This window comes from Hyperolius riggenbachi, chromosome 9, assembly GCF_040937935.1.
Source record: "Hyperolius riggenbachi isolate aHypRig1 chromosome 9, aHypRig1.pri, whole genome shotgun sequence".
Classification (NCBI taxonomy): domain Eukaryota; kingdom Metazoa; phylum Chordata; class Amphibia; order Anura; family Hyperoliidae; genus Hyperolius; species Hyperolius riggenbachi.
Genome location: NC_090654.1, coordinates 131,991,110 through 132,005,848, shown reverse-complemented (window position 1 = coordinate 132,005,848; position 14,739 = coordinate 131,991,110). Strand labels below are relative to the sequence as shown.

Sequence of the window (14,739 nt, the reverse complement as noted above, 5' to 3'; positions counted from 1 at the left end):
TTGGGTGTGGTGGGGGGAGGGGAGGGTTGGGTGTGGTGGGGGAGGGTGGGGTTGGGTGTGGTGGGGGGGGGGGAGGGTGGGGTTGGGTGTGGTGGTGGGGGGGGGGGAGGGGGGGGTTGGGTGTGGTGGGAAGTGGGGTCTCAGAGGCAATCAAACAATCACGGGACAATCGAAGCCGATCACAGGACAATCAAATACAATTACAGCACAATCGACTCCAATCACAGCACAAGCAAATCTGATGCACTCGGAAGGTGGTGGTTGGGTGTGGTGGGGGGGAGGGTAGGGTTGGGTTGGTGTGGTGGGGTAGGGTTGGGTGTGGTGGGGGGGAGGGTAGGGTTGGGTGTGGTGGGGGAGGGTAGGGTTGGGTGTGGTGGGGGAGGGTAGGGTTGGGTGTGGTGTGGTGTGTGGGGGGGGGGGGGGGTGGGGTTGGGTGTGGTGGGAAGTGGGGTCTCAGAGGCAATCAAACAATCACGGGACAATCGAAGCCGATCACAGGACAATCAAATACAATCACAGCACAATCGAATACAAGCGCAGCACAATCAAATCTGATGCACTCGGAAGGTGATGGGGGGTGGGGGTTGGTGGGAAGTGGGGTCTCAGAGGCAATCAAACAATCACGGGACAATCGAAGCAGATCACGGGACAATCAAATACAATCGCAGCACAATCGAATACAAGCGCAGCACAATCAAATCTGATGCACTCGGAAGGTGATGGGTGGTGGTGGTGGGGTGGGGGTTGGTGGGAAGTGGGGTCTCAGAGGCAGTCAAACAATCACGGGACAATCGAAGCAGATCACGGGACAATCAAATACAATCGCAGCACAATCGAATACAAGCGCAGCACAATCGATACAATCACAGCACAGTCAAATACAATGCACTTGGACGGTGATTAGGGGGGGGGGGGGGGGTGTCTGAGGGAGATTTGAGGGGGTGGGGGGTTGATCAGGAGCCCGCACGGGGCAGACTGAGTCCTGATCTGATGAGAGGCAGACACAGGGGGTTACTGATCGCAGATCATTTAGTGATCGCTGGGGAGGACAGATGTAAACAAACAGCAGGGGATGTAATCAGGAGGGGGGTATGAGGGCAATCGAGGGCCTGGGCAGGTGATCGGTTACCCCCGCGGGGCAGTTAGGGTCTGCTCTGATGGGTGAGGGTGCTGAAGGGTGATGGACAGGTGATAGACAGGTGATCAGAGGGGGATCAGGGGGTAAGGTAGCTGTATACAGATGTATACAGTATACAGGGGGGTAGTCTGGGATGGGGTCTGGGGTGATCTAAAGGTAGGGGGGGGGGGGATCAGGGGTGACTAGGAGGCAGTTAGGGACCTAAACTAAGGGGCAGCGTCGCTAGTTAGTGGCAGGTGGGGGGGTGGGGGTTTTGCAGGGGTGCAAGGCAGGGGTCTGCTGGGGTGATCAGGGGGGGTATGAGGCCTGGGGTGGGTGATCAGGGGGGCTGTTAGGCAAAAAACGCTGTGCTGTGTATACTTACAAAGTGCTTCCTCCTCGCTAGTGGTCTCTGCAACAATGAGACCACGAGGCGAGGAGGAAGCACGTATAAGGCACTTTGTTTACCTAACAAAGTGCCTTATACATTCTGATTGGCCATTGTTACGAATTCCTCCGCTCGCCGGCTCTGCTAAGTGGCCGGCGAGCAGAGGCAAAATGCCGGGCTTCCGACTCCCGGCGGAGGATCGCGTCACGGATGACGCGATCGCTCCGCCCATGCCCCTACAAGGACCGCCGCCATTTGTCTATACGGCGGTCCTTGCGGGGTGCACTTCCCGGCCGCCATTTGTATATACGGCGGTCGGGAAGTGGTTAAGGTATACACACATTCTCATCTGTTCTTGTCTTTGATTTTTGCAAAGAAAAAATTAAAGTAGCTGGAGGAGTTTTCTGTTCTAGAAGACATTCTTATCACTCCTCTTTCATTTTTATAAGTGAATGTGATTCCTAGGCATTTTATAGGAAAGGCCATCATTTATATAAGAAAACAGTAGCATGCAAGTGCACAGGTAAGTAGTAAAGGTAAATACTTTATCCCAGTAAAGGAACGGTGGAGGTAAAAAAAGAGATCCATGGTGCAGCAGGAGAGTGTAGGGGTACAAATCCACCAGGCAGTCCGAAAATCTGCCTTCTTATCATTAGTGCTCTGCAGTGTGGTTATTATTTTAAGTACAGTAATTTACTAGTGGCTGGATAGTGTAATGGTTAAGGGCTCTGCCTCTGACACAGGGTTCGAATCTCGGCTCTGCCTGTTCAGTAAGCCAGCACCTATTCAGTAGGAGACCTTAGGCAAGTCTCCCTAACACTGCTACTGCCTACAGAGCGCGTCCTAGTGGCTGCAGCTCTGGAGCTTTGAGTCCTCCAGGAGAAAAGCGCTATGTAAGTGTTTGTCTTTAATTGCTGTGCAATCTAGTTGCAGACGCACACATTTCTCTAAATTAGATGTTAACCGAATCCTTGCCACGCATATCTAAGCCCCTGAAAACTTCACTTAAGGATAAGGTGCGTCTGTTTGTCTACCTCATATCTGCTTGCCTCCATCATCGTCCCGCATTGGTGAATGGGAACGTGTTTCCAAAGCCGATCAAAGTGCCTGTAATGGATGATGATCATTCAGAACATGAAAGTAAAAAACACAAACACAGCACTTTCTGTGTACTGTTCAATTTCATTGACTCCTGACCTTCTGACCACTGTAAGCCAATCACAGTAAAAAATGAAAAAAAAAAATGGCCCTGGTCCTTAAGGGGCCAGAGTTTGTCGGTTTAAGGTAGTTTAAATACATAAGGTTAGTTAACATTTTGCATATTAGTATTTTTATGTAAATTAGTTCATATTTTACATATAATACATATTTAACTTTAAGGACAGATGCAGTCTTCTAAATGCTATTCAGAAGTATTTTTGTAGATTTTAGTGGCTCTCCTGGTCTCCATGTTAGCCAAGCAACATATGAAACCATGTTGTAGTGTTCTGCAAGACAAATGCCATTAAGGTTTGCTGATCCACATGCACTTAATCACCAACTGGCTGCAATACAATCACTGCAGCTACTGGAAAGACATTCTGTGTCTGTGTCTGAGTGCACGTATTATGAGGACAATCTTGTGTGCTAAAGAACTTGCCATACTGGCTTTAATTTTCTGTCTTCATGGAATGCATCCCCCGCAGCAAGAATTCAATTGAACATTTAAAGAGCTCCTCAAGTTAAATTAAAACATGAAACAATGGTGAAATCTCCAAGATGTACTCCAATTGTGCTACATGGATCCCTAAAAATGTGCCTCAAAGGACGTTATCTCTTCCTCCTCCTACAACCTAATTGCACAAATCAAAGCCATTATAGATATATAGACCAATCTCACAGCCATTATATATATGTTTTTTTTAATAATGAAGCAAACAAAATACATCATGGATGTTTAATGTCTATTACCAACACAAAGATATTCAAGGAAACACAAAGTCAATAAATGAAATCAAATTTTATTGGGAACCACAAAATCAATTGAAACCAATTAAATTAGCGTATATATAAGCTTACATTTTCAGTAAACCAAAGCCCCCCCCCCCCTATTTTATGCACGAGTCACTGTGATCTTGCATCTGCCTGCGCCTGTGCTCCTCGCTGTATCTATGCCCTCCCCACTGCAACAGGGTTAGAACAGCAGTGTGCAGTACAATACTACCCACCTTGTGGAGTGCTCCATTTAGCACTGTGCCAGCACTGGAGATGTTGCGAACATCAGATTTTGGGTTCGCCAACATCGAATCCGAACATGTATTAGTCAAGTCAGTGCATACCTTTCACTTTATCTCCCTCGATATGGACAAAACAGGCAGAGGCAGACCCAGAGGCAGGCCACCCGGCACGTCTGTTCGAGGTCGTGCTGATGTGATTTCGTGCAGCCCTGGACCAAAGTACAGTGCTCAGAAGAAGGCACGTCCCATCAACTCCCAAGATTGTCAGAACGTAGTTGACTATTTAACCTCTTGCCGACCGCGTCATGCTGATGGGCGTGGCCGCGGTGGCAGCCCCAGGACCGCCTAACGCCGATTGGCGTAAAGTCCTGGGGCTCTGTTTTGCAGGAGATCGTGCGCAGGCTGCGCGCGCATCTCCTGCTTGGGCGGCGGAGTTCCGCCCCGCCTTCAGTCTCTGAGCGGCTATTGCAGCTCGGGAGACTGTTAGACGCCGTGATCGCCGTCTATTTACATGGTGCAGCGCTGCGATCAGCAACAAGAGGCAACAGGGACAAGAGAGCGATCGACTCTCATAGGCAGAAGCCTATGACAGCCGATCGCTGTAATTGGCTGGCTGTGGGGAGGGATGGGGTTTAAAGAGACAGTTTTTCTTTTAAAAAACACATACAATAATATTTATTACAATAAAAATAAACATGGGGGAGCGATCAGACCCCACCAACAGAGAGCTCTGTTGGTGGGGAGAAAAGGGGGGGGGGGGATCACTTGTGTGCTGTGTTGTGCGGCCCTGCAGCTTGGACTTAAACCTGCAGTGGCCAATTTTACTAAAAATGGCCTGGTCACTAGGGGGGTTTAGCACTGCAGTCCTCAAGAGCTTAACACAGAACACCTCATCTTCCGCAGCCACCAGCGCTACTACAAGCACCACATCCGCTACATTTGACACTTTGCAGGAGTTATTTGGTTGGGAATTAACTGATTCACAGCCATTATTGTTACAACAAGATAAAGGCGCTAAGCAAGTTACACCACCTCATTTGTCTGAGTTAGGCGACACTATGGACGTAAGGTGTGAGGAGGAGGAGGATGAAGTACCTGCTGTTGGTGCAGTTTTGGAGGTGTCTGATACAAGCGAAGCTGGGGAGGATGATTATGATGATGATACTGCCATGGATGCCACGTGGGATCCTAATAGACAAGATGACCAAGGGGACAGTTCAGAGGGGGAGCCAGAGAGGAGTAGGAGGAGACGAGCTGCTGAAAGAAGCAGGGGGAGCTCGTCATCAGAAACTGCTGGTGGCAGTGTCCGGCGCCATGTATCGCACCCTATGGACAGCCAGCCAACATGCCCTTCAACGTCAGCTGCTGATGCCACCATAGTGCCATCACCCCAGGTCTCAGATGAGACCAATGCCATCTGTACTCTCTGCTACCAAAAATTGAGCCATGGAAAGGCCAACACCCCCGTAGGGACAGGTAACTTAAGAAGGCACATGGAGAAAAAGCACAAACTGCAATGGGAAGACCACCTGAGGAAAAGCAGCACACAAAAGCAAAGCCACCCTCCTTCTCCTTTTCCTCCTTCAGGTGCATTATCTTCAGCCGCTTTCTCCCTTGCACCTTCACAGCCACCCTCCTCCACTCCGCCTCTCACCTTGAGTGGTTCCTGCTCCTCTGCCCACAGCAGCAGCCAGGTGTCCATGAGGGAAATCTTCTTTGAGTGGAAGAGGCCAATGTCTGCCAGTCACCCCCTTGCCGGGCGTCTGACAGCTGGCTTGACGGAACTGTTAGCTCGCCAGCTGTTACCATACCAGCTGGTGGACTCTGAGGCCTTCTGAAAATGTGTGGCCATTGGGACACTGCAGTGGAAGATACCAGGCAACAATTATTTTCTAAAAAGGTGATACCCAAACTGTACCGTGATGTTGAAAGGCAAGTGGTGTCATTCTCTGGCATTGGGTCAAGGGTCCATCTGACCACAGATGCCTAATCTGCAAAGCACAGTCAGGGCAGGTACATTACTTATATAGCACATTTGGGTCTTTCCGTGGATGTGTGGTGGTAGCCGTTTCTCAGGCTCCCACTCAGGACCGGAATCGAACCCTGATTCCCCAGTCATTACCCATGGTCACCATGGTACTGAGAAATTAATATGGAAAGTTTATCACACAGTTGAATGAATGGCAGACTTGCCCTCCATATCTATCAGATTCTCGTTGAAGGTACTGTACAGCCAGCAGAAAAAGTAATGAAAAAAATAGATGTAAACTTTAACAATGGTAGAGAAAGATCCATCGAAAGTTGATAAGGCTGTCAGACATTACCTGACATCACTGAGGAAGAGCAATCTCGCCATGGTGCGCACCAGTCCAGCACGGCCGTCACTACACAAACAGCTGTTTGCGTTGTGTTGCACAGTGAGTTTGGTTTGTCAGTGTGAAGCAGTACACTACCTGATTCATGTATACACATGTAAGATGTTTTAAAGCACTTTAGGCCTTCAATTTAGCATGCAATGTGATTTCTGCTCTTAAAACGCTGCGGTGCGTCAAATCTGGATTTTTCCCCAGGACTTTTGGCATGTATCCCACTCCGCCATGCCCCCCCTCCAGGTGTTAGACCCCTTGAAACATCTTTTCAATCACTTTTGTGGCCAGCATAAATGTTTGTAATTTTCAAAGTTCGCCTCCCCATTGAAGTCTATTGCCGGTTCGCAAGTTTGCGCAAACCCAAACTTTTTTGGACGTTCGCATTCGAGGTTCGCATACCTAAAATTGGAGGTTCGAGCCACCTCTACTGGTGTCAGGCTGGCAGCAGGCCTGCTTGCCATTCGTGGTGGTGGTGGCACCAATTACATTGCAGAGTCACGCAGTGGAGGCTTGCAAGCAATGAAATGCAGGCTACCTGAAACTCCATCAAGGTGTCTGAAAAACGAAGAATGAGAAGGGAGGGTTGTGGTGGTGGCTGGTATGCGTGAACTGGCACCCTCCTTTTTTTAAGTTTACATTGTTTGACAAAGTTAATTATGAAAAATTGAAAAATACGTTAATCATGAAAAATTAAAAAATACGTTTGTTAATTATAAAAAATGAAAAAATATGTTTGTTTTTTGATTAATTGAAAATTGAAACGTTATTTATAAAATTCTACAATGTTTTTTTTTCTGAAATGTTAAGGCAGCTGGTGTCAGGCTGGCAGCAGTGCCACCCACCAATTCCCCTACAGAGCCACACTGTGGCGGCTTGCAAGCCTTTTGGCTAAGATCAAGTGTAGTATCTGTTCTTATCAGTTTCAGGCTAAGTAAGCTCCTACACCTCGGAGTGATGAACGGTGGGGGTGGGGGGGCGGGGGCAACTTTAATGAATGAATGGGGGAAGGGTCATGCCAGATCCTCTAGTAGATGCCTGCCTGAAGGCAAAGGGCATGGTTCCCCTCCGGGGAACTACTGAAAGGGCCCCGCTTTGTTGGGGCCTGATGCCGCCCGTGCACTTTTTTTGGGGTGTTTATGCACTTTCACTTTTTCCATGCATGGGTATAAAGCCTTGCTTACCCCTAGTGTTACCCGACTAGAGTCTTGTTCCGCCCGACTGAGAGGAATCCACCAGACACTGACTTAAACGCGAATATCAAGAATTTATTTGCGACCTAACATAATGGTCAACTGGTAACTTCTCAACCAGTAACAACTCTTAACACAAATATATATATATTCTTTTCACATTAAGAGTCAGTTGAATCTTCTCCTCTTCACAGCCGGTGCAGCAGTAAATGCTGCGTATTGAAATTCAGGTTACTTACAATACTTCTTACAAATAAATGAGCTACAACAGTTCTATTTTCTTTTAAACAATCATCAACCACTACTCAATACAACACTTGTTCATCACAGTACCATATGCTGGTGTATAAGGGCTTGGGCAGAAACAGGTCTACTGAGCAGCTTCAGTTCTAAGCAGTCTCTGTCCCTTGTTACCAAGTCCAAGCTATATTGCTCAGCAAAACCTCAGGTATCAGAGTAAAAGAGGTTTTCTCAGACTCTCTTTCTCTCTATACTGTATTACACTATACTCAATAAAATAATAAAATAAAAACTGTCACTTTCCTCAGACAATCACCACTGAATTCCAGCCCTTTTCGTCTTTTTATGACTACTACTCTGATTACAGTCTGTGGCTTAATGAAATCACAATGCTCATACTCATCTGACTCAAAAGTGTCTCTCTGCACTAGGCTTGGATCTGGTCTCTTTAGCTTTTCCCAGCTGTCACTTGGTCTCTGTCACTCCTGGCTACTCTCTCTCTCTCTCCTGCTGTGTGTCCAGTTAGCTGCCGCTGGGCCCCCTCTCTGCCTCATGGCTGCTGCTCTGCGGGCCTCCGCTCCCCTCGCTTATCGCTGCCTGACTGGCTGCGCTCCATGATGAGAACTGGTTATATCCAGTACCCTCGGCCTGTGTCTCGCGCCACTCCGCCCACTGCGCCTGTGCTGCCTCTCGCGCTCTTCTCGTGCGGCTTCTGGAAGGTTCACCGCTCTGTGTCTATGGTCGTCTAGCAACTGCAAATACATGCGACCAAATGCTCGCTTTGGCCTCCTATGCGCCGTTTTAGTTCCACAGTGCTAAGCCTATTAATAGCAAGGCAAAATTTAGCCTATCAGGGGAATGTTACATTACACATAGCAATACATTACCACATCACACTCTAAAAGGGCTACCCTAGTAACTAGTAGAAGGAGAGGCAAGGGTGCAGATGCTCCTAATCATAATATCAGCAACCAGGGACGAACTGTTCAGTGCCATAAAGCAGTTGTGCTTTGTACAAACACATGTACCTTCTAAAGTTGTGAATGTAAAAACAATCTCTAATCCAACAAAACTGAGAAGCATCGCACAGAAAATGTTGCTGCCGATAAATTGCAAGCTTGGAGGAGATCTGTGGGGAGTGGAGATTCCTCTGAAAAATCTGATGGTGACCAGAATGGATCTACCATGATGCTGGCCACTTCAAACAGGTGGAGATACACAACCCCGACTCCACTTGAGTATACCAGGGAACCTGGAGTTAGTCGCTCTCTTGCAAAAAGCACATGCACTCTGACGGCCTATAAGGTGGCTGTAACCACTAGGGATACGGTGTAAGGAACTCCCCTCACGTGGGGGGGGGGGGGGGGGGGGGAATTGAGACACAGATAAGGAAAAAGAGGTGCCCAGAGAAGATGAAATGCATTAAAAACAAAAATAGAACGAAGAAAATGAGGTGGCTTACCTCAATGACGATAAATTCATATGCAATGAATTATTTATTAGTATAAAAGCACAGGCAATGCTTTTCTGGGAACCTGCCCACTTCCTCAGGCCAAATAAAGTGCCTACAGTGCTGCCCATAATTACTCATACCCCTGTCAAATTTTGACTTAAAGTTACTTTTATTCAACCAGCAAGTAATTTTTTGATGGGAAATGACATAGGTGTCTCCCAAAAGATAATAAAACTATGTACAAGAGGCATTATTGTGGAAAAAAATACATTTCTCAGCTTTTATTTACATTTGAGCAAAAAGTGTCCAGTCCAAAATTATTCATACCCCTTCTCAATAATCAATAGAAAAGCCTTTTTTTGGCTATTACAGCAATCAAATGCTTCCTATAATTGCAGACCAGCTTTTTGCATGTCTCCACAGGTATTTTTGCCCATTCTTCTTTAGCAATGAGCTCCAAATCTTTCAGGTAGGAGTGTCTTCTTGCCATCACCATGATCTTTAGCTCCCTCCACAGATTCTCATTTGGATTCAAGTCAGGACTCTGACTGGGCCACTCCAAAACATTAATGTTGTTTTCTGCTAACCATTTCTTCACCACCTTTGCTGTGTGTTTTGGGTCATTATCATGGTGAAATGTCCACTGGTGCCCAAGGCCAAGTTTCTCTGCAGACTGCCTGATGTTTTCGTTGAGAATTCTCATGTATTGCTCTTTTTTCATGGTGCCGTTTAATGTGATTAGGTTTCCTGGTCCAATGGCTGAAAAACACCCTAAAGCATTAGGTTCCCACCACCATGTTTAACAGATGGTGTTCTTTGGGTTGAAGTCTTCGCCTTTTTTATGCCAAATGAAGGAAACATCATTGTGACCAAACAATTCAATTTTTGTTTTATCTGACCATAACACAGAAAACCAGAAGTCTTCTTCTTTGTCCAGATGAACATTTGCAAAGGCCAAGAGTGTGCCTTATCTGGAGAAGAGGCGTCCTCCTTGGTCTGCATCCTTGGAACCCAGTAGTGTGCAGTGTCCATTGAAATTTCTGCCTTGAGACATTGCCACCAGCAAAGCCGAGATTCATCCAGTTGTACTTAGTGGTGATCCTTGGATTCTTTTTCCCCTCTCTCACTAACCTCCTGGCCAGCACAGGTGTCACATTTGGCTTCCGACCACGTCCTCTGAGATTTTCCACAGTGCAGAACGTCTTGCATTTTTTAATAAAACATTGCGCCGCAGTGAGCAGCCACAATGCGCAGCCGCAGGTCCTCATTAAGCTCCTTTGTCTTAGCCATGACTATCCACAAACCAACAGCAGAGAGCTGCTGTTTTTCACATGTTGAGTTGGTTAAAACAGCTGTTTCCAAAAATTCAGGGTAATTAGGATAATTAGGATCAGAACAGCTTTGACTATTTGGACTGGTATAGAACTTTGAATTTTCCCACAGACTGTGAAAGTTTGTGAAGGGTATTGTAACGATCGGTGTAGGCACACAGAGAGAGAATCTGATTCTTGGCGATCTGCAGTATCCCCAAGAATACAGATATACCTGATTATTGGGGATCTGCAGAATCGCCAATAATCAAATATGTCTAACCTCTGGACACAAGTATAATGTGAGTGTTTGGTGTAACAGTACAACTCTGAGCATAGACCACCAGGGACCCCGGTGGCCTGAGTGACTTGAGGAATACTCCCCTGACTGTGGGGAATATTCCTGTAGCCTGAGGACTCCCTAGAAGAGGGACCCAGGCTGGGTTGCAGGAAGCCCTGCTGCTAATATGAACAGGCTTGTCCTAACTAGGTGTGAGGGCCTATTCTCTATGCCCTGGAACCGGGCTAAGGTATAACATGACCCTCCCATGTAATAGAGCAGGGAAGGAGCAGACGATCATTGTTTAAAGGGAGCGACTGCTCGCCTATGGTGTTGACCAACCCCAGACGGCAGCATTCTCCTGGCCCCTTATCACCATCTAGATTCCGTTTTCTTGGCCCTCTGTGACTCTCTTTCTCCTGACTCAACCCTGAATACCCGATTTGCATCGGCTCATCTGCTGGTGATGGAGATCGAGAAGAGTCGTGTAAGACAGACCTTCTAGCATTCCTACCACGAACCTGTCTCTGGTAGCGCAAACGGCGGTCTATCTGCACGGCCAATGAAATTGCCTCGTCTACAGACATGGGCTCAGGATGTCCAACCATCACATCATAAATTGCATCCGACAACCCTGCCAAAAAACAATCCAAGAGTGCAACTGGCCCCCATCTCGCAGATACTGCCCATTTCCTGAACTCAGCTGCGTAATTTTCAACCGAACCCTTGCCCTGCTGCAACGTCTTGAGCTTCTGCTCAGCAGTCGAGGCAATGTCCGGATCATCATAAATTATAGCCATAGCTTTAAAAAATTCCTCAACTGATGCTAGGGCCTCATTCCCTGCCTGAAGACCATATGCCCAGGTCTGGGAATCTCCTGACAACAGAGTCTTAATAAACGTAATTCTCTGTGTCTCGGTTCCCGAAGAATTAGGTCTCAACTCAAAGTATGATAACACTCTATTTCTAAAGTTCTGGAAGTCAGATCTGTGACCAGAAAACCTTTCAGGTACAGGCATATGTATGTCTGTGCTAGGAGGAGATCGCACTGAATTTATAGCTGATTGAAGTTCCTGAATGGCGCCAAATAGCTGGCTGATCTGGGTCTGTTGGTTCAAAACTGTCCCGGAAAGATTGTTTTCCGCGGCGGTCAGAACTTCAACATGTCTATACAGTGCGTCCATTTGGGTTGAGTCTGCCATTCTGTAACGGTGTCGGCACACAGAGAGAGAATCTGATTCTTGGCAATCTGCAGTATCCCCAAGAATACAGATATACCTGATTATTGGGGATCTGCAGAATCGCCAATAATCAAATATGTCTAACCTCTGGACACCAGTATCATGTGAGTGTTTGGTGTAACAGTACAACTCTGAGCATAGACCACCAGCGACCCCGGTGGCCTGAGTGACTTGAGGAATACTCCCCTGACTGTGGGGAATATTCCTGTAGCCTGAGGACTCCCTAGAAGAGGGACCCAGTCTGGGTTGCAGGAAGCCCTGCTGCTAATATGAACAGGCTTGCCCTAACTAGGTGTGAGGGCCTATTCTCTATGCCCTGGAACCGGGCTAAGGTATAACATAGAACTGACACAGTATCCTAGTCTTGGGTGTGAGGTCCGTAGTCACAACACCCTGGAACTGGTCTAAAGCATAACATAGAACTGACACAGAAACCTAGTCTTGGGTGTGAGGTCCGTAGTCACAACACCCTGGAACTGGTCTAAAGCATAACATAGAACTGACACAGTAACCTAGTCTTGGGTGTGAGGTCCGTAGTCACAACACCCTGGAACTGGTCTAAAGCATAACATACAATAACAATACAAGTAATCTGGCTCAGTGTGAATTCCCAGGTCCTCCTGGTTCTAACACACTGTAGGATCTGACTAAGGTCTGAGTGCTTCCACATAGGTGTTCGCAATGGCAGACAACCAGCAACTGGCAAGCAAGCTGTATATATAGTTGCTGGACTCTGCCACCCCGCCCGAGCCACTCAGCCAATCAGGAGTCCAGCAGGAATCAGCTGATCGTCCTGATCAGCTGACCCATCTCCTGCTGGTATAAAGGTCCTGACTTCTGGCTCGCGCGCGTAGTTCTCCATCCAGGTGCACTAACAGACTCAGCCACCCCAGACACACGCTGCCGCATGCAAACCGCCTCGCTGGACGCGGAACCAGCCGCCTTACTGTTGCTGCATGTGGCGGCTTTTCCGCGTTCTGCCCTGCTACCAGACACACGCTTCCGCGTGCAAAGCGCCGCACTGGACGCGGAATCAGCCGCCTGCTCAGTAGCACATGCGGCGGCTTTTCCGCGATCTCTCACAGTCTTGGACGCATGATGCTGCGTACAAACCGCCGCGCTGGACGCGGAGCCAGCCGCCTTGCTATCAGTACACGCGGCAGCTTTTCCGCGTTTCCTCACAGGTATGAATAAGTTTGGACTGGACACTTTTTGCTCAAATGTAAATAAAAGCTGAGAAAAAATGCCTCTTGTACATCGTCTTATTATCTGTTGGGAGACACCTATGTCATTTCCCGTCAATAAATTACTTGCTAGTTGCTAGTTGAATAAAAGTAAATTTAAAGAGGCACTATGGCAAGAAATTGTACAATTTAAAATATATGCAAACATATACAAATAAGAAGTACTTTTTTTCCAGAGTAAAATGCACCATAAATTACTTTTCTCCTATGTTGCTGTCATTTACAGCAGGGAGTAGAAATCTGACAGAAGTGACAGGTTTTGGACTAGTCCATCTCTTCATAGGGGATTCTCAGCAAGGCTTTTATTCTTTATAAAGATATCCCCTAAAAAGGATTTGAACAATGATGCTGGCCAGCTTTCCTGCTTGCTACACAGTTTTTTGGCAGTTGGACAGAGCAACAGCAATTCATTAAGTTCTTTTGAAAATAAATCCCTGAGAATTCCCCATGAAGTGATAGACTAGTCCAAAACCTGTCGCTTCAGTCAGATTTCTACTACCTACTGTAAGTGACAGCAAAATAGGAGAAAAGTAATGTATGGCTCATTTTACTCTGGAAAAAACGTACTCATCATTTGTATATGTTTACACATATTTTAAATTTTTTCGCCATAGTGTCCCTTTAAATTTACTTTCAAAAGTCAAAGTTTTCCAGGGGTATGAATAATTATGGGCAGCACTGTAAGTGAAGTTACAAATAACATTGATTCTTGTACTTGCAATATCTGAAATAAGGATTAGTAAAAAAAAAAAAAAAAAAAGATATAAACATATTAGCCTCCATATCCCTCTCACCTTGGGTTCCCTTTAACAAAAAAAAAAAAAAAAGTTTGGTAAATTGATCAGACTACTGTGAGTCTACTTTATAGTAGACTCACAGTGCCATCTTTATACTTTATAGTAGACTCACAGTGCCATCTTTATACTTTATAGTAGACTCACAGTGCCATCTTTATACTTTATAGTAGACTCACAGTGCCATCTTTATACTTTATAGTAGACTCACAGTGCCATCTTGTGGACATTTTGGGGGAAAACACCCTATTGAAGAAAAATCATAGAGAAAAGATGGCCATAAAAAAGCACCAATTTTTAAGTAATGCAAAATATGTACGATCTTTATTTTATCAAATTAGACAATCAATAACCCCATGATTACTTAATTCTAATGACCACTAATCAATTAATGCACCCAGAATTCTGTATACTGCAATAATGAATCACCCGGTGTTCATATATAAACCTCCAAGTGAGTGAACCCAGGTTCAATACTGTGCAAAAGGTAGATGGATCTGGGTCAGAAGGCCACACTAAAGTGCTTGTGCATAAATCAAACAGTGAATGAATAAAGTGCTAGAAAAGGTGTAACAGTACTTACATATTAAGCCATCCAGCAGGACAGCTTGGCTTTTTATAAGCATTGTTATGCAATACTTCTGGAAGCTTGTCCTCCTCTCTCATATTGCTCCAATGGTTCAGTGTATTATTTTGCACAGATCACCATTATTGCGGACGGCCAGCGGGGACACCGAGGACCACTGGGGCGAGGGACTGAGACTGCTGCTCGGGGCTGGAAGACGCCCCAGGTGAGTAAAGAATAGATTTTGTTATTCACATTGGAAGTCCTTTAAGTACAGCCGGTCATCGCCTCCATACACACACTCAGAGCAGGATCATCCACCAGGCAACCTA

The 14,739-nt window shown here is 46.4% G+C and overlaps 1 protein-coding gene across 2 annotated transcripts in view; it reads right to left on the bottom strand.

Annotated features, from left to right (window-relative positions):
- Positions 1-14,739, bottom strand: part of LOC137532696 (angiopoietin-related protein 5-like) — a 51,860-nt gene that overhangs the window by 36,134 nt on the left and 987 nt on the right. The window contains exon 2 of one of the 2 annotated variants that reach the window (XM_068253519.1): positions 14,022-14,088. In XM_068253519.1, coding sequence (XP_068109620.1) covers positions 14,022-14,072 — 51 coding nt within the window. In that variant the 5' untranslated portion in view covers positions 14,073-14,088. Of the gene's footprint in view, positions 1-13,925; positions 13,965-14,021; positions 14,089-14,739 lie in introns of those variants that run through there. The other variant, XM_068253520.1, reaches the window with a different exon arrangement.